Raw genomic sequence first — 26,108 nt, 5'->3', positions numbered from 1 at the left:
AAGGGTATCCTTGAGGCACTCGGTGGTTCCATGGCTTGTCTTGGCAGCTGCTGCGTGGAGGGAGTGGCAGCTCGTGGTTCTTCCCATGCTTTCTGTGGAATATTTCCTTTTACACACAGATACGGTGTTCACGAAGGGGAAATTAATGTGGATTTGTGTGGTTGGGATGTGGAGGATGAGCCACAGCATTGGGAGTGCTCTGAGTTGGCTGCAGGCTGCCATGGCCTTGCTGATGTCATGCTGAGCCATGTGAATCACAGCCTGGGCAAAAAAATGAAATCCCAGTAACACCCCCAGCCAGCAGAACAGTGAGTGTACAGGGCCATTCAGCTCAGGGAGAATATATCCATTATTCCTGCCACACACGCCCTCATTGCTGCTTTCACTCCTTTTCATCCGTCCCCTTTGCTGCTTTATTTGTGTGCTTTGTAGTGCTGGAAATGACTGATTTTGTAACTTGATAAGGGTGGGAATAATTTGTCACTCGTTCTGCACAAAGAGAGAAGTCCCTTTGGGCAGTAAAATTTTTATTGCAGCCCAGCTTGCAACTGTGTGTAATTATTGAGTGCGTGTGTGAGATTGATCTTCCCAGCTTTGGGTGTGCTTCTCGTGTGATCACAGGGAAATTACTGCAAAAAACTGTGGGATTAAACATTAAGGTTCCTCACTACTGTGTTTTTTAATTCTGGCTGGAATTTTCAAGTGTTTAAGGCATCCCTTTGTAACCATGGAATTATGATTTTTGGCTTAGTTTGCAGTGTGCTTCTTGTGGAAATGAGGAATTGGAGCCTTTGTCCAGTGCTGATCAGAAATGAAAAGTAAATTAATTTAATTTCTTTAAATGGAAGAAAAAAAACCAACCAACCAAAACAACCCAAACCAGATGCTTTTTTTTTTTTTTTCCCCCTGATGTTGTATGAAAAGACAAGAGCTGCTTTTTTTGTCTGCTGAATTTCATATTCCTCATTTATGCATTGCAGTATCCTGGGAATTACCAGCATTGCAATGGAGGTACTGCTCACAGAAAATCTATTTCAGCTGCAGCTTTAACACAGTAAGATCTACTGTGAGAGCTGCTCTTTTACATGATTTAATACCAATAAAAATTTATTTTAGTAGCCCTTTTGTTTCGACAGATACAGATTTAATCATGGAGCTGCAGAGCTTCATTCTCTGATCGTCTTGTCACATAATCGAGCCAGCTGAGGTGGGAAATTGGGAAATATACTTCCACAATCTTCTTTAAATCTCCAGAATTAAACTTTAATTGGTTTGTCCATAAAGTAGACCCTCAGTTGCTGCTAATTGTTGCAGCTACAAGCTGTAAATGGCTGTTGTAAATAGTTTCACCCCAGAGTAGTTCATGGAAGCCCTTCAAGTGTTAATTTTTACGCTCCTGCTGGGGCACGGTGAGAAATTTTAATTCAAGATATAAAATGCAAGCTCTCTTTTAAGATGTTACTAAACATTTATGGCTCCATGCATGTGAATGATCAGCAACTAAAGCCCTGTTGCTGACTGTGGTTCCTGACTGGTCATTAGAGCCTGCTTGGAATGGCTCCGTTTGCATAATCCCAGAGTCCCCAGCTCAGGAGACCTCTAAGCAGATCTGGGAGTGTTTGATGATCACCTTGACAGCTTCAGTGGATGTGAATGTGTCATAGGTTAGTCACGTTGGGCGCCACTAAATTTGTTCTGGTTTGGCCAAATTTAGAAATATATCCTCTGAGAGAAGGCACAACCACCCCTCCCCCACCAGGTTCGGGGAAAAAATAAATTTTCCTCGAAGGAAAGCGAAGAAGATAAAACTATTTATTTAACAAACACATGGGAAAAGGAAAATAATGCTAAATAATAAAATGTTTCGCTGTGGAGAAAAAACCTGAGAAAGTGTCAGAGTCCTCCCTTTGGTCTCCTCGGAGCTGGGGCTTGGCCCAGGGCCAGGCCCTCTGTGCCCGGTGGAAAGTCCTCCCGATGTGCTCTGATATTGAAGCAGTCCAGTAGAAAAGATAGAAAATCCAAAATTCCAGGGAAGGAAAAATTCAACTCTCAGTCTCTCTCCGGAGAAAAAACAGCTGAACCACTGGCCAAAAAAACTGTCCTGTGCACAGCCAGCCGGGTGCTTCCTCCCTCCCCTGCCACAGCTGGGAAACCAATTGCTATCTGTGTGTGACCTTGAACAAGCTGCAAACTGCTTTGCAAAAGTTCTGCTCAGTTTCTCCTTCCCCCTCTCAGGCTCAGTTTAGAGGCATAGAAAGGCACAGGAATTAATTTCTGGGCATAGGCAGCGATATGGGATCCACATCATAAGGTCACCCCAAGACATTATGAAAACTGGGTGCTCTGAGATTTGCATCTAGCCCATGGACAGGTCGAGGGGTCCCTTTGGAGAGGAGCCTTGGTGGCTGCTTGAAGTTCTCCTTGGGTGTCATCAAACCAGTGAGTTGTTGCTTTGAAGAGCTGTGGGGTTGGGTTTGAAATGACAGGGGTTGTGGCAGGAAAGGGGAGTTCTTGGAAGAGAAAGGAGTGGGTTTGTGATTACTCCTCAAGACTGTTCTCCTGGGGCTCTCCTACCTGTAGGAACCACTGGGGATGGAAATTGTCCGGTCTGGGGGAGTGTAAACTACAGTCACTGCTCACATCACAGAGTGACAGAGGGGTTTGGGTTGGAAAGACCTTAAAATTCATCCAGTCCCACCCTGCCATGGGCAGGGACACCTCCCACTGTCCCAGGCTGCTCCCAGCCCCAATGTCCAGCCTGGCCTTGGGCACTGCCAGGGATCCAGGGGCAGCCCCAGCTGCTCTGGGAATTCTATCCCAGCTCCTCCCCACCCTCCCAGGGAGCAGTTCCTTCCCAATCTCCCATCCAGCCCTGCCTCTCTTCAGGCAAAATTACATCTGTAATCAAACCATTGGATGTAATCAATAAAACACAAAGTTAAGGGAGGCAAGTCTGGCTGTTCTGGTTTATGTTCCAATTACTTGGAATTTTTTCCTCCTCTGGTGCTCAGCACACGCGACTTGTTCCTAAGAAAAAGATAAAATGAGTAAAAATTCCTACAAACAGTTAAAATATTAAACATCTGTTTGTATCTTCCAAGCTCTTTCATGTGCTGTGCAGTGGCAGCTGCAAGTTCAAGGGGAATTGGGAAGAGCCACGGTTTCACGAGTGCCTACCAAGGATTTACTGCAGGGAAAAAATGATAATTAGGCCTTTTTGTTGAATTTTTAAGTAGTGGCGTGAAAATTAAACCCAAACAACTACAGCATGGCTGAGGAGGAGGATGGGAAAGTGCTCGACAGAAGATGGGGATGAAGGGATTAGAGGAACCAAAAGGTTTCTATAAAGGTTGGAAGGAGCTTATAAATCTCTAATTTTGGTGTAGGTTTTCCCCAGTTTATGAACATTTGATGCCTCTGTCTTCTTTTAAATCAGTTTAAAAGTTTAATTTTTGCTGAATTTCAGCTCAAGTGTCACAGAAAATGGTGAAACCAAAGCCTGATTCTCTTCTTGCAGTCTTTGCATCACCTTTAAATGCATTAATTTTGCTCTTATTTGAGTTTTTTTTTGTTTTTATTTTAGGGGGCAGCACTTAAATATTTGCCAGCAATTGTCAATGATGTGAAATTAGTGTTTGATCCGAAGGAACTCAGGTGAGTAGAGTTAATTAAGTGTGGAGTGTTAATTTTATATAGATCTTTACATAAAAATCTATAAAAAGATAAAGAGAAAAAAGAGAAAGATGTATAAAATATATAAAATATAAAAATTAAAAGACATAAAAAGATGAAAAATATAAAATATATAAAATATTTATATGTAAATTCTATATAGTAATAGATATGCTATATGTAAATATATAAAAATATATACTGATGATACAATGAAATATGGATCACCTGAGAAATTTCATCCCTTTGCTCTTATTACATTTTTTTGGTCCCTTGCAGATATTTTAAGGGTTACACAAAGGGCCTGGGTTTTTTTTTTTGAAATAACATGTGTACAAACTTTGCAGTACAAATGATGCAGCAAGAATTATCATAAATCAGGCAACTGCCATCAAAACTCTTCAGCTGGACCTTGATGCTTCACTCTTTCAAGTATAAATTTGATGTAAATAATGAAATAATAAATAATTCAGTGAGCCCTGTTGCTGGATCAATGTCTCAGTAGCTCATAAACACTGCAGTGTTGTTAGTAAATAAAAAGGATAGTAATAAGATGATGTTTAAGGAAAAAAAAAGCAATAGAGGAACTAAATAAAAACTGGTATTTCAGGAGAATTTTTAACTTGGAGAAAAATATAATTTAATTTTTCATGGTGCTGTTACAAATTGGAAAAAAAAAAATTTAAATCGAGTTTTTCTGCACAAACTCTTCTAAATTTTGTCTAGTTTTATTTCTATGGTCTTGATATGTCAGAAGGTGGAAAAGAGAGGTAAAGTAGAGAGAAAATAAATAAATACAATCTTAGTCTAACGTTCCAGTGGCCTGAGGAACCTGCATTTACCTTCTGCTTGTCTGGACTGTGAAGTGTTTTGCATCTGCACTTCTCTGGACTTATGTTTTTAGAGTTTCTGGACTAAATAATAATTTTGATATGTGACAGCAGAATTACTGAGGAAAGAGAAATGAAAATGCAGGACTTGGCCTGTTTTACCCCCAATATTACATTATTTCTCTACCACTACAAATTGCAATTAAATACTGGGAGTACTGAATTGAGGTTGCCTTATAATTAGCAGTGAAGTCTCAATAGGAAAAGCAAAGAACTCAAGATTTTGGGTAGGGATGCAAAATTATTGAAAAGTCTTTTCAGTATTATCCTCATCCTGAAATGTGTGTTTCTGGGTTTTTTAATTTTTTTGTTGGTAGCTTACAGTGTTAATTATCACTTTATTTTTGGCATCCATAAACATAAATGTGCTGATAGAAGTGAAGCACAGAGAAGGAAGATTTGAAACCTAAAACCTTAAATGAAACACAGAAGAAGAGTCTAAAACTGAGATAAAAAGGAGGGGACAAAAGAAATGACATCAAAAACTGAACAAACTTGTTCAAAACTATTCATGATTCTCTGATTTTCTTTTTTTATGTCTCAAACAAATGGAATCTGCTCATCCAAAAGCATGAAGTTGTGTGTGTGGTTCTTTATTCCTGGATGTTTTTCCATGGTTGGGGGGGGGGATTTAATGGATTCTTCCTTTCCCTGTGTGTGCAGCAAGCTCTTCACCGAGTTCATCCTGAACGTGCCCGTGAGCAGACTGACCATCCAGAAGCTCTACTGCCTCATCGAGATCGTGCACAGCGACCTCTTCACCCAGCACGGTGAGCAGGCAGCATTCCAGCCCTTTATTCCCTGTGCCAGCCCTCTGCCTTGGCCTTCCTGCCATCCCAGGGGAGCCTGGGACACGTTAAGGGCTCTCCGTTGGAAGGACAAGATTTAAAATCCAAATCCGAGACTGGTTTGGGTGGGAAGGGACCTTAAAGCCCATCCAGTGCCGCCCCAGCTTGGGGGACACCTTCCACTGTCCCAGGCTGCTCCAATGCCTGACACAGATCGGTGCCATAAATCAAACCTCTCCTGATGGGAGGGAGTTTTTAAAGTCTTTGTCAGGAGTTGCTTCGAGAGGCAAACGGAGACTTTCAGCTTTCACTGCTGCTAGATAGTTGTTTATTGAGTCTTACCAGAGAAACAGAGTCACTAGCATGACCCAGACACAGCACAGAGCAGAGAATGCAGGAGAAAGCCCCATTATCAAGATTTACACGGCCTTTTAAAGATAATTTAACCAATGGTTACTAAAATATACATTATTTTCACTTTCCTACCAATTATTCAGTAACACGGCCAGGAACTGAGAAATTTTTTGTCCAATCATCCCAAATTACTTTTACTGCAGAATGTGGGTAGTAGAAGGAGGAGGTGGTTTGGAGAACAACAACAATCCTCCATTTTGATGTTTTTTGCTCTTATCTATTTACTACAAAGAAGCCCAAAACCTCTAAATTTTCACCCTGTGACAGTCTTACACAGTAGTCTATCACCTAATTCACACCACTGTATTTTCTAGTTCTTGTCTGATCGTTGGTAATTTTTTTCCAAGGTTGGAGGCTAAAACAGTGCTGTTCAGGGGGGTACAAACCCTTCAAAACAGGCAGAGAAATATTCTCAGCACTCTGGGTTCCTACAAATCCCCGTCCAACCTTGCCTTGGACACAAGGAAATCCTAACTGACACTGCAGGTCACAAGTTTTTGCCTTCACTTCTTTACCATTTGTAATTTGGTATTTTAAAGGGGCACGAAGCAGCCACGTTATTGGCCTCTGTTGTAGCTTTGTGTCAGGGTTTATAAAAAATCATTAATTCAGCTTTTGTGCTCAGTGAACTTGTGGGGGAGGAATGGAGGTTTTTGATGTCCTTCCTGCCTTGAAGCTGTTCCCTGGCTGAAGGAAAGCAGCACAGGAGCCTTTCCGAGTGTGCTGTTCATCCATGCCTTATTATTTTCTTCTTTTCCATTAGTGGGCCACTGAAAGATAAGTTCAAGCACTCATCCTGCCGATTTCCTGCTTTGAGGTGAAACACTTGATTCCTTTTCAGGCTGGCTGCAGGTTAAACTGACCCAAACAAAGTGTGTGTATGCTGTCAGGGAAGGTAATGAGGGAGCAAATAGGCCCTGGTTCAGTGAGAAAGGAGACTTGAAAGGATTCTTCTCTCTGATCACAAAAGCCAGGACTGCTGACTGCTGAGAAAACAAATTTTTCTGGTTCCAATTTAAAAAAAATCTTGGTGGATTGGCACTGTGGTGGTTTTATACCACTCTTAGAATCCCTGAAAAGCCAAGTTTACCAGCTGTGTCACCATGGGCTTTCTGCCTTAGAAATTTGGTAGAAACAGCAAGTCCAGACTTCCTCCTCCACTTTTGAGATGATTTGAAATTACTCAGCCCTTAAGTGTTGCATTTTCAAGAAGAAAAAGGAGGAATGCAGGTGGAGTTGCTGGTGTTTGTTGGGACCTGGGTGAAATGGTGTCCCCAAGAATATTTTCATGTTTCCTGGCTAGAGCTGTGCGTCAGTGTTACTCATTTGCTTCATTCATTCTCAGCTCACTGTGTAATAATTTTCCCTTCTCCTGGCTGCTCTCAGGTTGCCAGGACTTTGGGGCAGAAGTCAGTAATATCAGGCATCATCCTTTACTCTCTTGGGGAGGAAGAAATGGAGATAAGTCAGATAAAACAAGGAATTATGAGTGTAAAACACTCCTGAGAAAGGCTACAGGGGCACAGGGTGCATTTACCATATTGATCTTTGCCTTCCCTTATTGAAGCAGTTTCATTTTCAGAGGAAGGTAGGAATTGTGTGTGGCTGCTTTGTTTTTGAAACCTCACGCTCAAACTCAGCCCTTCAGGGTGCAGGGTATGGTGTGGGCCAACATTATTGAGCTCCCGAGAAATTTAAACGGATCTGTTTTAGTGGGAGGGTGATTAATCAGGACTCAGGCTGGGTTTGCTGACAGAACAGAGCTGCTTAATGGCTCTTGGATCTTATCAGGAGGCTCCTAACCAGGGTTTTCCTGTCACTGCCTGTTAGGAATGTCTTAAATCCAGCAGGCTTTGGTGGGGTTGGGATGGGGATTCCAGGCACGTGCGCTGACCCAAACCACTGTGGGATTCCCATGGATGTCTGGGGGGGGGGTTTGATGTGCCAATAAATAAAGTGTGGCCTTAAAAGCTTCTCTTGCCACTGGTATCACAGAACCCCAGACTGGTTTGGGTTGGGAGGGACTTCAAATCCCACCCACTCCCACCCCTGCCATGGGCAGGGACACCTCCCACTGTCCCAGGCTGCTCCCAGCCCCAATGTCCAGCCTGGCCTTGGGCACTGCCAGGGATCCAGGGGCAGCCCCAGCTGCTCTGGGCACCCTGTGCCAGGGCCTGCCCACCCTCACAGGGAACAATTCCTTCCCCATATCCCATCTAAATCTCCCCACTTTCAGCTTAAAGTCATTCCCCCTTGTTCTATCCCTCCATCCCTTGTCCCCAGTCCCTCTCCAGCTTTCCTCCAGGCCCCTTTAGGCCCTGCAAGGGGCTCTGAGCTCTCCCTGGAGCTTCTCCTCTCCAGGTGAGCACCCCCAGCTCTCCCAGCTGTTCCTCATAGGAAAGGGGCTCCCATCCCTCTGATCTTCTCACCATAATTTTTCATCCTGATCATTCTCTGAAGTTTGTGTCTGAAGCCCCAGTAGTGCTGGGAAACCTTTCATAAACGCTCCAATTCACTCAAAAACAAATCAAGCCCCTATCCACAGCCTTTTTAAAATTTAGATTTTTCTCCCCCTTGCTCTGTGGGTAGGAGTTCATTACTAAAAGGTGGTTCCCTGCCCTTCCTGCTTCTCACTGATTCAGGAATTTGAACCTGATAGGGAATACTTCCATATAAGCTGTCAACTAATCCTGGATCCTGTTGCACAAATGAGATTTTCTTTTCTAAAAGCAATATGAACTACAGGATTGTGGACTTGGGGAAGGCTGGCAAATGCACAGAAAATTTCATCAGCCTGTTTCTGGTGGAGAAAAAGGCTCTAATTCTGTGCTTTGAGAGGTCGAGGAAGATGTGTTTGTATCTCCAGAGGAATTAAAATTCAAAATACATGAATTTGTGAAGCTTGAAGGATGAGGGGGTGTGTGTGTGAAGCAGTTTGTTAAAGCATTTTGCTTTAGTGATGTTGTTGAGTGATGGATGATTCCACGTGAAATCTGGAGAGTTTGAGACCTTGGATCAGAATGGACTCTGGTGGTGGGGTTTGTGTATCTTAAAAAAAAAAAAAAAAAGTAAAATAGAGTTTTAAAATTTATTTTACTCATTTTTATAAACACAACATAAATATGAATATGTAGTAATTAGATAAATGTTTCCATTTAGAAGTAAGTACATATCTAAATAAATAACAATTATCCCTACCACAATATAATAACATAATATATGTAATGTTATGTATAATCTTCACTCCACCAATTAAAAATTAAGCAAAAAGGCATAAATACAATTTTTTCCTGAGTTGTGGAGCAGTTTAATAATAATTTAGTGCATATTTTCAGTACTCGTGGCGGGGAGTTAAAGGAAGTGTCCTGTCCTTGCAGATGTCAAGGTTTTGGTTTATGTAAACAGTGATTTGTCTGATTTGTTTTGTCCTGTGGAGTTGTTTGGATTCACTGTTGCTTTGTTTTCCAAATGACTTCCAGCTGATTGCTAACTGAGCTGTGGAGCTGCTGTGGTCTGAAAGAGAAAATCCAGGGATTTTTCTGTGAGGAATTTGAGTCTATTGAATATTAGTAGACAACATCCAGCATTTATAAGAGTTCTTATTGTTCAATTATGACTCAACTCACGAGCTGTGTAGTGGAAACAAAGTTGCTGAGCAAAGGTTAAACTTTTTTGGCCACGTGAACGAAATGAACCATAAAATAAATGGATTTGTCAGTGTCCCAACAAACAGAATGTTTTTATTGACAGAAATTTATGGTGTGAATTCACCTTCAGCAGAGTTCCTGTGCCCGTTCATTGAAGGCTTTCCTTGGGTGCTGCTGATTTGATAATTCCTGCTGAGCATCCTTTGATACAGATGAGTATTTGATTGTCTGTGGCATTAAATCACCACGGGCTGGACTTTGCTCTAGAACAGATATGGAATTATCATTGTGATCATTGTGCATCAGATCCTGAGCTGGCTTGTGGGCAGGAGCCAGTGTTCTGGACCATCAAGGTTCCCCACTGATCAGGGCTGGGAGGTGCTTGTGGCAGGCAGGGTGAGGAGGGTTCACCTTTCCTCCTCAGCGCTTCCTGGTAATCAACACCCAGTTGGTCAGCTCAGTGTTTTCCAAAATAGTTCATAGCAAAGATGCACTGAACATCTCATCTCCTTGTGAAGGATGTCACCACAGCACTGGATTGGCTGAAATATCACAGAGTCATGGAATGGTTTGGGTTGGAAGGGACCTTAAATCCCATCCAGTGCCAGCCCTGCCCTGGCAGGGACACCTCCCACTGTGCCAGGCTGCTCCAAGCCCCAATGTCCAGCCTGGCCTTGGGCACTGCCAGGGATCCAGGGGCAGCCCCAGCTGCTCTGGGCACCCTGTGCCAGGGCCTGCCCACCCTCCCAGGGAACAATTCCTTCCCAGTATCCCATCTAAATCTCCCCACTTTCAGCTTAAAGCCGTTCCCTGTGTCCTTCACTCAATAGTCTCTCCTGTCAGGGAGTTGTGCAGAGCCGGAAGGTCCCCCTGAGCCCCCTTTTCTCCAGGCTGAGTCCCCCCAGCTCCCTCAGCTGCTCCTCATTGCCCTTGGGATGATTTTTTGGAGTGCCCAGCCCATTTTGTTCCCCCCCTCCCTATGTTTATCACCAGCCCCAGGTGCTCCCAGGCGGATGCTGAGGAGCTGTCAGCTCCACCCCAGGGGACCAGAGTGTTCTGTGCTGGTTGTGTAATTCCAAACTAAGCATTGTGACAAATCAATTAGTTTTCCCTTTCTCAGAAATGCAGCTTGACTGCCTCCCCCATTGATCAGAGCAGCTCCAGACAGTGGAACTCTGAGGTGACTCAGATACTAAATTGATCTTTGCCTCCTCCCTACCAGTGGGGCTTAGCAGGGCTGTGAGGCATTCTCAAACCTTTAATCAGGGGCCTTTTAAGTTATTAAAGACTGATTCACCTCTTGGGTTTTGCCAGGACAAGTTCTGTGCCTTTCCTGGAGAGCTCAGCAGCTGGGCCTTGGGGTTCTTCCCCTCCCCTGCATTTGGGGACAGTTCACATTACAGGACCCCTGTGCCCTGTGGGGTTTTGCTTAATCTGCTCTTTCCTTTCCATATTAGCCCAAAATTCAGGGAGCAACAGATCCTGGAGTTGCACAAATGCAGAGGCACAAGGCTGTGATCACAGAGCGTCTCTGGGGCAAATCTGCTGAACCAGGCTGGTCATTGGGCTGGCATTTATATGGATAATTAGTAATTCATTCTGACCTGGTGCTTCCCTCCATGTAGGAAAAGTCTGAGTACTTGAGCAAGGAAGGAGAGACTTTTTTTTTTAATAAGAGCAAATGGTCAAAGGTTGGAGCAGTTCAGAGGCAGAAGTTTTTAAGGTGAGGTGGGGTTTTGGTTGAAAAGCTGGAAGTTAATTTCTTTCTTCCTGATATTTTTGTGTCTTATGTAAGCACTGAAGCACATCAGCCCAAAGGCCCTGAAAGCTGTGTTTGTAACCTCGTGTTTTGTGTGCAGACTGCAGGGAAATCTTGCTGCCAACAATGACAGACCAGCTCAAGTATCACTTGGAGAGACAAGAAGATCTGGAGGCTTGCTGCCAGTTGCTGAGTAACATCCTGGAAGTGCTCTACAAGAAAGACGTGGTGAGTGTGGGGTGGCTCTGTGATGAGTAACACTTCACAGAAATTGTTTCAGTAAAGTGAATTAAGCAGGTAACTCCTGAAGCCTTAGAATTGGTTTTTTTTTTTTAATATAACCTCCTAACCAGTCTCTTCTACCTCTTTTAGTTTTCCAGTGATGAGGATGTGTGACATCTCACACGTCACATCCAGCACAGCGCTTCTTTTGTCTGAGGCACGCCCAGTGCAGCTTTTCTGGTTAGACAGGGAATAAATAAATACCCTTAGGAGTTAAACCTTCCTCATTATTCTGCCTGGCCTCTTCCAGGTGGAAAATGTTTTGTTTTGGTGGGTTTTTTTTTTCTCCCATGGGCATTTTGGGAAATGTGCATTTGAGTTGAATTGTTGCTGACACAGTTCCCAGATGTGCAGCATGTGTAATATCCCCTTTTTTTCTTTTTTTTGCATAATAGTCTCTTTTTTTGTTTTCTCTTGACCTCAACAAATGTACAAATATTGGTGCTTTGCCAGAGAGCTGCAGTGATTTGATGCTCTCCTAAAATTTGGGCTGCTGCTGCTGCCTGAACCTTCAGTCCTGTGTAGAATCATACACTGATTCAGTTGGAAAGGACCTCGGGGGTCAGCTACTTGCATCTGGTCTGGCATCTTATTTAATTGTGTTTTTTTGGATTTTGCTCTGATTTTGTTTCTTTTTGGAAGTAGCTCTGCATGGCTGCTTCAGAGAGGGGGTTGTTTTACGGGAGGAATTCGGTTCTGGCAGCTTGGCTGCTTCCTGCCACTCTTTGTTGGCTGCTTTTCTGCCTGTGGAAGGAGCTCACCTGCAGCTCCACCCTCTCCCAGGCTGATCCTGGCAGCAGGACCAGTTCCTGGGTGAGTTTGTGCTGGTGGTGGATTGTCCTTCGAATATGAAAATCCATTTTTCATCTATGAAGTAAAAGACAGGAGCAAAGCTCATCTGTTTCTTTCTCCTTGTTGTGTTTTTGGCTTTATTTTTTGCCCGTCATTCTGTGTGAGGTTTCTGGACTTGCCTTTAAAAGCTGCTTGGAATAAATATTTCACTTTAACTCTTTCAAAAGTAGTGGTAGATGGCTTCTAATACTGACTTGAAACAGCTGACTGCAATTGGCAGTTCCTTAATGAAAGTTTTGCTTTTCCTTTTAATTGAGCTGTTGCAGAACAGCACCCCCAATCCGGTAATGCCTGTGAGGGTTTGATGTTGGGAAAATGACTTGGGGGAAGAAAATGAATGGGTAACTAAATGTCATAGGCTGTATTTCCAGGGACTTGGCTTTTCACTGACGTTGTAACAGCACATTTTAATTTATCAGTAACGTGTATTACCGAAATACGCTTTGTTAAAGTGAGAGGCTCATTCGCTGCTTTTGATCAACAGCAAGTGATGTTTCATTTAATTTTCACCAGACAGGTGGGTTGAAAGGCAACACAAATAGTTCAGTTGTGTTGGTGTCTGTTGTTTCTAGTTACCACTAATTTATTCCTTGTCCTCAGGGCCCCACACAGAGACATGTCCAGATCATCATGGAGAACCTGCTGAGGACGGTGAACAGAACAGTGATTTCCATGGGACGGGACTCAGAGCTCATTGTAAGTGTCTCCTGGTGTAAACTCAAACACCTCTGCCACATCTTCCTGAACCTGGCTGTAATAGGATTGCAATCCCAGGTGACCCAAAGCAATCAGAACCTCCTCTCACTCTCTGTGTGCTCAGGAAGCTGGAAAGCACTGCCTGGTAATTTTACTGTGGTTGACACAAGGGGAGAGGAAAAAAAAGTGCTTGAAAAATATCTGTGAGCAGGTGATCAGCCAGGATTGATATCTGTGTGCACCAAAATGATGTAGGATTGGTAATTAGCCAGCTGAGAAGTGTGGAAATGAGGGACTCGGCTGTTTGTTACTGCATTATAACAAGCACTTACTTGTCTTTTTGACTTAAACTGAGATAATCAAGGTAAGTGTTGAAGTGATTGAAGAACAGAGCCCAGAATTATTATATTTAGAGGAAGGACTGATGCAAGCAACCCTGCTGACTTAACACTGTGATTTTGAAGCCTGACACTTGAATTTTTGAACTGTTAATTAATATTGGTCTAAGGAATGAAAACCATAGTGAGGCCTGTTGATATCTGAGATGGGGATAGATCTAAGTGTGGTTTTGGGAGTCTCTCCGTGTGTTTGCCTTTCCCTTGTATTCTTTCTTAGCTATCTGCATCTGGCAGCTGATCTCTCCAGGAAACTGGTCAAAGTGGGTCAGGTTTGTGCTGTGTCTGAGCACTTTTCCCTCAGTTCTGCATCAGTTTGGGTCAGTTTGGCTCAGTGCACGGATCCCTTTCTTACAAAGGGGTTAATTGTTAGAGACATGAGTCCATCAGCAACTTGTTTTTTTTGATCTCTTTCCTTCCCAGTTTAGATTCCCCCTGTCATTGCACACAGTGGTATTTGACTTTTTAAAGGGCTCTGTGTCCTCAGCATGTCTTCCTTACCTCCTGCTGCCCATTTCCTTGGCATTTGGGGGTGCTTGTGTTGGCAAATGTGCTGCAATTTCATTTTGTCTTTGGTGCATCATCCACTGGCTTCCACTTGTATCTTCCACTTGTATCACTTTGGGTTTTGTTGTAAGGAAGGGATAATGGATCTCCAAATCCATTGCTGGAGCAAGAAATCACAGAATCCCAGACTGGTTTTGGTTGGAAGGACCTTAAAGCTCATCCTATTCCACCCCTGCTGTGAGAGGGACACCTTCCACTGTCCCAGGGTGCTCCAAGCCCTGTCCAGCGTGGCCTTGGACACTGCCAGGGCTGGGAATCCACAACCTCTCTGGGGAGATGGTTCCATGCAGATCATTCCTACAGAATATTCCAGTGCTGGGATGCAGTAGCAGTACAAGGAAGTCGAAAGACTTGTGTGTTATTTTAACTTCCTCAGTTTCAGGCTGAATGGGAGTTAATTATTGTTTTGATGAGCATGATTCAGGTGATATTTAAAAATGTTAATTATGCCTTTTGCAGTTAGCAGAGTAGATTTAAAAACTTGTGTGTGTGTTTGAACTCAGCACCGTGGTATTAAAGATCTCTGTCGTGCTCATGAGCACAGCCTGGAACCCCTCCATGCACAGCCTCTATAATCAGCTAATGAACACTGAGATTTCAGGGTGTGTTTAGTGAGTACTTACTCCCACCTTACAATGCAGCCTTTGCTGAAAAGATTCCCCTGTTAAATAACCAGCAACCATTCATTTTTGTGGTGTCAGCAAAGTAGGAGGAGTAAAATGGATAATAATAATAATTACTAGGAAGCACAACCTGATCTCTCTTCAATCAGATTTGGGTTGAAATGATACACTGACTTTTTTTTTTTAGTTTTACCTGTAGTAGAAAATTAACCATACAGGATGACTGGAAGGAAGGAATTTGAAATACCTCACAGAAGCACGGTTCAAGTAATGATAACTTCTTTAAAAGAAGTACAATACAGGACATAACCATTTTTTTTTTTTATTCTACAAATATATCTGTATTGGTGTGCTAAAGCTGGCATGTTGGAAAAATACTTAGTGACACCATCTCCATCCAAAACCTGATGTTGCTTAATGCAGTTTATGAGCAGTGGAGGGATGTCAAGGATTTAAGTGCTCAAGTGAAAAGTTTTAATTACAGGATGTGCCTTTTCTACAGCCTTGAACTGGAAAGATCCTCCAGTAGTCCCCTTTGGCTTTGCACATTTGGTTTTCATTTTGTCCTCCGTAAATGTGAGTTCCTTGATAAAATCAAAAGCAAGTTTTGTCCTATACCTTCAAAAGAGAATTACCTTGAAGTAAGAGACCAGATGCAAGGAGAAGAACTAGAGATTGTTAAATAAAATGGAGTAAAAGTGATTAGTTTAAAATCTGATTTGACCGTAATTTTGGTAGCAAGTTTTTAATCCTCATTGGTTTGGACTATTTTTCACTCTGGAAGTCTCACTGGTGATTTTTACTTGATCCATTTGCTGAGTAGAAGATTCTGTTATTATTATTTATTTTATGTAATGAGTCTATCAGTAGTAGAGGCAAGTACAGGATGCAGCCTGAGGGTGCTGAGCTGTGTCCTGCTGCTCCGAACTGCCTGGTTTAGGTTAATTTTGCTCCTGCCTCGAGCTGCTCCTGCTCCTGGCACAGTGACAAGTCACCTGGAAAAAAACCACAAAATCTTCCTTACTGAAGAACACGTTGCCTGAAGAAAAAGTAAATTGAGCAAACTTCTTTGAGTCTTTGCAAGGGTGGTTTTAAAGCATCTCTTTCCTTGCCTGGTGGCTTTTGAACAACGTTGGGTTCCATGTGAGGCAGCATCTCGGCCTCCTCCAGTAAATCAGGACAGAGCAGCCTCGGTGGCAGCTCCAGAAGGATCCATGGCTGCTCCTTTGCCTTGTGTCAGCAGCTTGGGATGGGCTTAGTTTCCAAAGCCAAGGAAACCAAGCTCTTTAATTTCTGGAAGGAAATCTCCTGGCCTAGCGGAAGATTCCTTGCCCATGGCGAGGGGTGGAATGAGATGGTCTTTAAGGTCTCTTCCAACCCAAACCATTCCATGATCCTGTGATTTTAACTTCCAAGAGTATGTCCTTAAGGAGAGTGGCTCTGGAAAACATCTAGGGGTATATAGGGAATGAAGCCAGTGCTGTGAACCAGGGAAAAAGGGCTCTTTGGGTTATTGGGGTGTGTGAGCAGGAAGCAGTGGACAGGACTTTATGGTGTTGCTGATGAATGGAATGTGCCCCATGTTGCTGCTTTCCCTGCTGTGCTGTGGGACAAGGATGAGGTGAAACCAGAACAGAAATGGTGCAGGAGCCATCAGAAGGAGAAGAAGGGGTTTGTGGAATCTGTCTGAGGGTCCTGGAAGCCGACTGAGAAGGGGAATCTCTGTGGAGTGCAGGTGGCACCTGACACAAGGAGAGTGACAAGGCTCAAGGGGAGCAGAGAGTGTGCCACTGATGGGGAGCTCTGGATAATCAGTCAGTCAAAGACAGTGGTGGATTGTCTATCTCTTAGCACTTCTAGGCTGGAGGCCTCTCCAGCAGGCTGTAAAATACAAGTACAAGTCTGAAATAAGAGTTATTGATGGCCACAGGAGATTTCCGGGGCTGCAGTTATTCAGGAGTTGAATCTGGGTGTAAATTATCTTCCTGTGCCTTAAAATCTGTCCAGGTCAGGCTTCATGGATTCCAAAATGTTGGGGAGAAAACCTCGTTTTCTTCACCAGACTTCTTCCATGTAAAAATACTTCGCTTAACTGAGTCACATGTTTTCTTCTCCTTTGAAATTACATATTGCAAGCTAATTTCACAGAAACTGAAGTGGTATTTGGATGGTGGCCATGATTTTATTCCATCACTAATACTGCATCCCGGTTGCATTCCCTACCAACATTTATGGGAACGAGCTGCATTCACCTAAACAAATGGACACATTTGTAGCACTCCAGTTATTTCAATGAACCACAGATGGATTTTATGGAATATTAAAACCTTCATGCAGTCCCTTTCATTCTCCCAGACAAAATGGTGTTGGTGCAGTTGGATTTTTAGGGCAGTCTGGTTCAATTCCAGTTCAATTCCAGCAGCAGTATATAACATGTGGCAATACACAGGTCCTGAAGAACTGGTGTCATCTAACAGCTGACTTGGTTGGGAAGTTCATGAAAAATGGCCCTATTTGATTGGAAAAAGGGATTTAACCTTTAAAACATTGAGCGGAATTAAAAGCATGGATGGTGGTTTTGCATTTTAGGCAAGAAAAAGCAAACACTTTGTACCCATGGTAGGATTTTCCAGTTTTAATCATGTTTTTTTCAGTTTCTGTTTTTTTAAAGTATTTTTACAGTGATTTTTTTGTTTTTAATCTTTAAGAAACCAAATGCTACTCACAGGAATAGTATTTTCCTCATAGTTCTAAACCAAAGAATGCAACTGTTGCTGGGTGGAAATTATAAGGACTCAGCAAAGAGCGAGGGATATAAAATCACTGCAGTATTTATTGGCTAAAAAGTATTTTGATAGCAGGAGATGGGAGAAGTGCAGATAGAAAATCAGTGTATGAAGTGCAGGGGACTGCCAGTGAATCCAGCAAAGCCACACTGAAAATAAAAACCGCATTTTCCTTGTTAGGACCTCCCAAGATCTTCTACACTAAAAGCTCTAAAGAATTAGGTTTGTTTTTTTCTCTTGGTGTCTATCTAACCTGAGCCTGAGTGATTCTAAAGGCAATACAATTATGATACATTTTACACACTTGCAAAAACATTTTATTACAAAGTACATCGGAGGGTACGAGAGAACACGAGATGTTGGTTGGAAGCAAGACTCTATGTTAATGTCAGCTTTCCCCAGGTTTAAAAAAATGTAAAAAATTAAAAATTTGCAACTTCTTAAGAAAATAGCCTGGACATGTACAGAACACGCCGTGAGAACTTTCCCTTTGAGCTCTTTGTTTCTCCAGTGTGAGTTTCCTCCCTCTTTTCCCGTGATGAGTCAGTAACCACAAACAGGTCGGGTTTGTGGCAGGGTCCCTGCACACACAAACAGCTTCATGGGCAAAGCTACAGAGGGGTGGCGCTGAGGATTTGGGAACTGATTGCTGTGGAGAGATGCTTGGTTTCATTTCTTTAAAAAAACCCCAAACACTAGGCCTGTTAGCGTGGAGGGGTGCATTAGTCATTAACATTATTTTAATAATGAATGCTGCTGTATTTTCCTCGTTCTGCCTGTATTTGAGATTCCTTTCTGCTTTAAAAAAAAAAAGTATTTTTTTGTTTGGAAATATTTGGGTTTCTAAACCATGTCACATGGGCTGTCCTGTAAACAGTTCTATATTTTAGTTAAAAGCAATATAAAATACACGTAACACAGGGTTTTTTCCACGTGAAACAATGGCACTTCCTTCCTGGTGTACAGGATCACCTTCCTAATCCCTCAACTTCCACCAAAGGATTTCAGGATTTGCTTCTGTGCAAGTGCTCGTAGCCCTCTTGAAGGTTTACTGCAAAAACTGAGCTGGCCGTAGGCATCTTCTGCATTTCCCATTTTAACTTGCTTTTCTTGCTCTTTTGGAGGAAAAAAAAAAGTTCTTTTCCTCCAGTTTCATCATAGGAATAAACTGGATGCTGAGCTAAGAGGAGAAACAGTGTAAAGGAAAACACCTCCCAAATTTTTAGTATGTGCAAATTAATGATCATGGTTCTTGCACCTAAAGGCTGAAGAATTTGTACCTTCCTGCTGCTGCAGGGGATGCAATTTCAAACCCAATTTGTCACACGCCACTCAAATTATCTGAAATCCTTAGGAAAAAACCCCAAACCAAAACAAAAGCCAAGATTCCCACTCCCTGGCCACTTCTAGCATGAGGAATTTTTCCACCAATGGTCATTTTAGATGCAAGTTTAATGACAGTAGCAAATACTTAAATGAAAAAGTTGCAGTTTATAAGTCAGAGCAAAATTTTAAGTGCCACTTAAAAAAAAAAAAACCAAACAAAATTAGGAAAAATCTGATTCCCATCTCTCCCCTAAGTGTTTCAATTACTGAGTACAATTAATAGATCGAGATATAAATTATGGTAAGTTGGGAAACCCATCTGAGCAGCCTAATAAATAAATAAATAGCATTTCAAATTCCAGCTCCTTCCAAGCAGTGCTGCAGCCCCGAAATCTCCTGCAGTAGTGGAGAGGTTTTCCAAAGACTGTTACAAAAAAAATGCTAACCCATGGCAAACGCCAACAATCCAGATTGGGATTGGTCTGGTTTGGGGTCGGGTTTTGTTCCTGTGTGGCTGAGACCTTTTGGGTACCGAAGGTGACACTGAGAGGTTGTCCCGTGGCCTGGACCCTGTGAGCTGGAGGTGCTTAAAGGCTGGGCTTGATTTTTGGGAGGTTTCTGGCCGCTCCCCGGCTGGGGCTGAGCAGCAGAGTGGTTCTTCAGGTGGTGAGGACACAGCTGAACCAGAAATGATGGCGAAATGTGAGCGCTTGGTTGGAGTCTACATCGCATGAAGGCAGAGAATACACCACAGTCACGTCTCGGAGATCAGCGCGGCCTCGGGCCACGGGAAAAATTGTGCTTTGTCCAGGAATTCTGTGCTGAAAACTGCACTCCCCGATCAACATGGAGCTGTAAAACCGAACACTGCTGCAAACATAAGGCTTGCTTGTTACTCTTCCCCCTCACTGTTGTCCAAAGACAACACCCCGGACCCCCAGAAGGCTTTAACCATTCCTGTGGGAGCGGGATGACGGCCTACGGTTGAACAGGTCGGAGCGCGACGCTTTCAGATCTGAGGGGGGGGGGAACAGTTTTACTTCCCGTCTTTGTCCAGATTTCCATTCAGGTTTTACATCCCACATTGGCAAACTGGAAGTAGAAGTGGGCAGGGGGTTCCCCAAGCCCTTGCTCCTGGGCATGAGTCCGTAGGTACAAAGGCCTTTTTGGTACACACGGTGAGAACTGGACGCTGCCGTTGGCCGGGAACACTCCTCATTCCACCAAGATCCCGTCAGAGATGATGGATAGAACTCCCAAGTATTTGTCAAAGAAGGCCTTGAACTGCACACGTAATGGACTTGGGTTAAAGGAACCAGAGTTTCCATCTTCCATGCTTTTTTGATTCAGTTTTGGATTTTTGCTTGGGAGTAGAGGAGTAGCTCTCCTGAGAATAAGGCAAAGGTGCAACCTGAGTTTCCTCAATAGGATGAAGTTTTCTCAAAACTGGCTGGAGTTTATCTTCTTGCTGTTTAAAATCCAATTCCACGCTAGAAAGGGGAAGAAAAAACCGCTTGTTAATTATGATGATAAAAAAATTTAATTAACCCAACAGCTGAGTGCTTAATTTATGAAAGTCAAATTAAAAAAATACTTCCTGCACCAAAATGGAAAGGAGAAGTTCAAAAATTACAGAAGAGAAATAGGAATGGGATTGTTCAGCTTTTCCCTGCTGCTTAGGAGGGTCTTGGGGATTATGGTGAGGTGCTGTGAAGTGACTGAAAACTAGAAATACAACTTGGTTTTTTGGCAGAGAGATGATTTTTGAGGGCTTCCAGGCTCAATTCTCCCTTCTGGGAGGTCAGGGTGGCAGCCAGGCACCTGCATCTTTGTTCTTTGGGAAAAGCTGAGGGGTTGGCCAAAAATGATAAGGGTCTCAGCAGCTTCTTTACCTGAGCTGTTCCTTGCCAGTTTTACCATGGAACAGATTAATTTCACCAACTTCCTGTCCTATGTACAGGCTCATACACATGTGAGGAATAAACAGATAACTTAAAAAAGCAATTCTCTTTTATAGTGCAGCCTTGCATTCAGAAAACAAGACTGAAGCTGTGAAATCCCTGTCCTGAATCCTAAACACTGTGTTGGCTACAGAACCCTTTCAGCAATTAAGAACCATCATCAAGATGAAATTACAACCCTTACCCGTGCATTGTGCTGCAGAGCATTTCGAGGCCACCTTATAAACCAAAGGAACCACAGCATAAAATGGAGCAAAAATCCTGTCTGATGGTGGAAAGTGAATTTTGGCCCCTCCGAAACACTCTGGAACTTGGTGCTTTTGGTTGGGTTTGTGCAGCAGCCTCTGGCCACGTTCTGCACTGAGGCTGTTCCTGTCTTGTGTAGAAGGTTTGGGGTTGGAAGGGACCTTTGAAGGTCATCTGGTTCAGCCCCATCGCAGTGGGGCCTCTGGGTATCAGAGGATGAATTTAAAAGGGTGAAATTTTGGGAATTTAGACACTTGGGTTAATGTATCTCTTCCCTGTCCCCCTTCACTGCTGAGTTGTCTTGGGCTTTGCACTGGCTGCTTTCACCATTACCTAAATAGGAAATTATCATTCCTGGGCTTGAGTTCACTTTTAATTAGTATTAAATCTGTTTTCTGCGTTATTTCTGCCATTGCTTGTTTGGAGTGAACCACTAGAGAAGTGAGATCTGATTCCCCAGGTCTCATCCAAAAAGAGATTATTTTAAACTTCAGTTTAAGCCTTGTCTGGCTTAAGGAGTGCAGGGATATAGCACAGAACACCTGCAGCCATTTCAGAGGAAATTCTCCAAGCTGAATCATTAAGGTTGGAAAAGACCTCCAAGATTTCCAAGGGGAGATTTTGGTGGGCTTCAATGTGACAGCTGTTGTAAATTGAGCACAGAATGTCATCTACAACCATCTGCTGATTTCAGTGGGGTTTATTTTCCTCTTAGGAATCAGAGATGCTGAGAGAAGGATAAGGATAATTTTGTGCTTTGTTTTTTTTTTTAAGAGCTGATGATTCTGACTACAGGGACTCTGGTGAAACCCCAGAAAGGTGTGCTGGAGAGGTGTGAGGTCTTTTTACATCTGTCTGTGCCTGATTTGGTGTTTGGTTTAGTGCTAAATCCATTCTCAGCAAAAGTTCCAGCATTTCAGTGATCCAGAAAAACTTTTCAATAGCAGAGAAGAGAAATACATTAGGTAAGAGTTCAAATATAGAGAGTATTTTACCCATTGCTGTGTTTTTAATGAATAAAAAGCCATTCCAAATCAAAGAAGATAATTTAAAAAACTTCAGCTCAGTGCTGGAAGTGTGGAATGGTGAATTTTCTGGAGGCAGCTGTATTGGTGCAGAAGCACATTCCAAGCCTACTGATTAATATCCCTCCCTGTTAGTGGAAAAACAATGAATGTTGTCTTCACTGATAACACGTTCTGTGTGCAATTTAGCTGGCAAAAAATAGTTGGTTAGAGAAGTTCAGCATTAATTTAGTTCAGCATTAACTAATGAGATGTGGATATCAGCTCATTGGGAATGTCCCAGCATGGGAATTCTCTGAGTGAGACGATCCTGGAATGAGGGAGGAGCTTCTCTAGGAGCTCACCAAATCTCATTTGAAGAGCAGCATTTAGCATGTGTTATATCTGGGGTTTTTTTCTCAGTATAAAGTTTTTTTTGGGGAAAAAAAGACCTTTCAGCTCTGGCATTGCCAGAGTTCATTTTTACTTCTTTCAGACGTTATTCTTGCAGGGAGGCTCTTAAGAGCTGCTGGAAATTGCTGTAAAAAGAAGAAAATGTTATAAAAAAACCCCTTGCTGAACAGAGTAATTTTTTACATAATCAATTTCTATTAAAGATAGACTTCAAGAGAAAAAAAGCATCTTAGTTCTGGTCCGTCTGACAAGCCTCATGTTCCTGCCTTTTGCTGCTGCAGCACAGATCAGCTTTCAGCTCTTTACATCCAAGGGAAATATTTCGCTTCTGAAGGATATAAAGAGGCTGAAGAAAAAACATTTGTGTTACTTCAGCATTGAGAACTGTAAGTTTTGCAGAATAATTGATTGGTGTCTATCAGCATCAATTTATCCAGCTTTGGAGGTGTTTGAATGGCATTGCTCCATCAGCAGATTATTTGATTGCAAACTTAGGCTTTAATTTATACCTGTTTGTGCTGCAGAAATAAGACAAAAACCTTCTGGTTTGGAGTTTTTAAAGAATTTTTTAAAATTTTCACGTATCTTTCTAGAGCTGACTTAAGTTTTACATAATTTACTTAATTTAATTTTGTATCAGTCATATGAAATACTATTAATCATCATCAGTCAGAGATTCCCAGAAAGGTTTGGATTGAAGGCACCTTCAGGATCATCCAATTCCAACCCCTTGCCATGGGCAGGGACACCTTCCACTATCCCAGGTTGCTCCAAGCCCTGTCCAGCCTGGCCTTGGCCACTTCCAGGGATTAAATTCAGCAAATATTCCATATTTGCAGGACCTCTTGATGTTTTTGTTACCGAGCTGCATTCCTGAGCTTGATTCTGTCACCTATCACATCTCTGCCAATCCTGTTTTGCTCAGTGCTATTTCTGTCCCCTCAGCATCTCTAGGTGTCCTCTCTCCAAATGACCTTTTCCTGAAATATCCTCGCTGCCATGTGCCTCTTTTCACTTTCAAACTTGGGTTTTGTCCCCTAAGCCTGCCCATAATAACTCCATTAACTTAATTATCCAGGACTCTCCTGTTCTCCTGGCATTACATACGGAGATGGGAATTATTTGCTTCAGAAGCATTTTTTCTTAGATAATAGAGTACTATTTTTCAACAGCCTGACAGTTCTGAACAAGCCCTACAGAAACAAGAGACAAATCTAAATATTATTTAATAGCACAAACCCTGGCCTGCCACACCTGGTCAGGACATCCTAAAGCTTCACTTTGCTACAGTATTGTTAATTTTGGAACACTGAATCAGAGTTTTTCCATGTTTAATGCCTATCCCAAATTCTTCCTCTAGATAGAAGGGCTGGTTTTATCAACAACTACAAGCAGTAAAATTCTATCTATCTATCTATTTTATCTATGTGATAAATATTTCTGTGTTTTCTTCCCAAAATCATTACAGACTTACAAGGTTTGCAACTAAAACTTCCCATTTTAGGGCAGTTGCGTGTGTATCAGTGCTTGCACTGATGTCCTGCCCAGGAAAATTTGGCCAAATAAAATCAAAGAACAGCCCTTGGACAATTTTATTTTGACACCAGCCTCATAGGGAAGGATTTTTTTCCCAATATCCCATCTAGCCCTGCCCTCTGGCAGTGGGAAGCCATTCCCTGTGTCCTGTCACTCCACACCTTGTCCCAAATCCCTCTCCAGCTCTCCTGGAGCCCCTTTAGGGGACCTGAGGAATTGCTGTGATGAATTTTCTGGGTTTGGCTTTCTGTTTTTGACAATATATGTTAATGAGTTTATTTTTTGCGTGCAGGCAGCAGTGAACCTTTTCTAATTTAGTTGCTGTGTGAGGGATTGAAAGCAGAATTTGAGGAGTGAGAACCATTGGGATTAAACATACGGACTGTGGGAGGGTATGGAGCAACAAGCTCCAAGATATGGATGGGTCTTCTTACTTTCTAGCACAGTCACACGTTGTTGTCATGAATCATTTTAAGGTTTTAGATGCTCATGATCTGTTGGCTACTGGAGAATTGCTGAATCAGAGAAATCCGGGTTCAGGATGGAGTTCCTGAGGGATTTATCAGAGAATCATGGAATGATTAGGGTTGGAAAGGACCTTAAAGTTCACCCAGTGCCACCCCTGCTATGGGCAGGGACACCTCCCACTGTGCCAGGCTGCTCCCAGCCCCAATGTCCAGCCTGGCCTTGGGCACTGCCAGGGATCCAGGGGCAGCCCCAGCTGCTCTGGGCACCCTGTGCCAGGGCCTGCCCACCCTCCCAGGGAACAATTCCTGCCCAATCTCCCATCCAGCCCTGCCCTCTGGCAGTGGGAAGCCATTCCCTGGGTCCTGTCCCTCCAGCCCTTGTAGTCTCTCTGCATCTGTGTTGTAGCTCCTTGAGGCACTGAAGGTACAATGAGCTCACCCCAAAGCCAGCTTTTCCAGGCTGAACAATCCCAGCTCTCCCAACCTTTCCCCAGAGCAGAGCTGCTCCATCCCTCTGATCATCCTGGTGCCTGCTCTGGACTCATTCCAGCAGCTCCTTGTCCTTCCTTCCCTTGTCTCTTGACACCTCCAAGGCTGGAGCCTGCACAGCCTCTGGGCAGTTTTCCCTCCTTCTGCCTCCAGGGGAATCCCTTCTCCTTCCCCTCCAACTGAGCTACTCAGGTGGCACCTGAATTTCCCTTTTCATCCCCAAATCCTGCAGGCACTCACAGGGCAGCTGAACCCTGGGCATTAAGCAGGGAGGTGAAGCAGGAATTAGAGAATTCCTTCATGTCTCCTTGTGGGTCACATTAATTGGATGACATGGCATTAGTGCCTGCCACATCCTGGAAAAACGAGATCCAGATAAGCACTAATCACTTGAAAATGAGCTTAATGCACTTCCCAGCAATCTCTGCTGAATTCCCTGTTTCAGCCTGAAAATCACCACAGCCTGGGATCCAAAGCACTGCCAGCATTAAGGAGCCTTTGAGATCCATTTGTTTCCAATAAGCATCTTACAGGCCAGAGATAAGATGAGAAAATGTAAATTAATTAATGTGGGTAGGAAATAAAAAGGTGATGAAAATTACTATTCTCAGCATTTAATCACCTGATTTTCTCAGACTGTTGCTATCCTAGGGATTGATGCCTTATGTTCACTTTTTATTGCCACAATTTATTAATTTGAATAGTTAATATTTAAATATTGAACCTTTAAAAGTGAATTGCCTCCATGTGGGCTCTGTGCTGCCTGGTTAAGTTTGATCCCCATATTTTAACCTGTTTCACCTGCAGGTGAATTACATTTTATAGATTCTAATAATACATTTTCTGCTGGATACTGAGAGTCCACCTCAAATTAAAATAAAATAAAACACAGCAGCATAAATCAAAATTTTAAAGAAGTCAAAAGTAGCCAAATTAATGGCTGACACAGCTTTGAGGGATTCCCTCCCCCCAGAACTACAATAGTGGAGTGTTGATTAGTTTTCTTTGCTAGGCAGAAATTGGGATTTCAGCTCCTAAAAGTTTCCTTCCCGAAGTTAACATTTCCTTGTAAAAGCTGCTGAAAATTCCTGACCTTTCTGCCTCAAGGGAAGTCTAGCAGGAATTCTACAAGATGCTCCTTCCCAGAAATAATTCCTGCTAGAGGCCTGAGAATAATGCACCAAAATATTCAGGAGAAGCCCCATTTTCTCCTGCTCCAGGAGGATGAACATTCACATGGGATGGGAAATTAAACAGGAGCAGAAAAGGAAAGTTCCAGGAGAAGATAATTATA

General features: G+C 42.9%; 2 protein-coding genes across 3 annotated transcripts in view; one reads left to right on the top strand and one right to left on the bottom strand.

The window, feature by feature from the left end:
• The window catches only part of DOCK1 (dedicator of cytokinesis 1), a 265,620-nt gene that overhangs the window by 69,926 nt on the left and 169,586 nt on the right, over window positions 1–26,108 (top strand). For both annotated transcript variants that reach the window (XM_048312102.1, XM_048312101.1), the window contains exons 24-27: window positions 3,584–3,654; window positions 5,226–5,332; window positions 11,271–11,398; window positions 12,905–13,000. In XM_048312102.1, coding sequence (XP_048168059.1) covers window positions 3,584–3,654; window positions 5,226–5,332; window positions 11,271–11,398; window positions 12,905–13,000 — 402 coding nt within the window. The remainder of the gene's footprint in view (window positions 1–3,583; window positions 3,655–5,225; window positions 5,333–11,270; window positions 11,399–12,904; window positions 13,001–26,108) is intronic.
• The window catches only part of INSYN2A (inhibitory synaptic factor 2A), a 40,344-nt gene continuing 31,636 nt past the window's right edge, over window positions 17,401–26,108 (bottom strand). Inside the window, exon 4 of the mRNA XM_048312103.1 lies at window positions 17,401–20,187. Coding sequence (XP_048168060.1) covers window positions 20,004–20,187 — 184 coding nt within the window. The 3' untranslated portion in view covers window positions 17,401–20,003. The remainder of the gene's footprint in view (window positions 20,188–26,108) is intronic.

This window comes from Corvus hawaiiensis, chromosome 8 (assembly GCF_020740725.1).
Source record: "Corvus hawaiiensis isolate bCorHaw1 chromosome 8, bCorHaw1.pri.cur, whole genome shotgun sequence".
NCBI classification, from domain to species: domain Eukaryota; kingdom Metazoa; phylum Chordata; class Aves; order Passeriformes; family Corvidae; genus Corvus; species Corvus hawaiiensis.
This window is presented reverse-complemented; position numbering and strand designations above follow the sequence as displayed.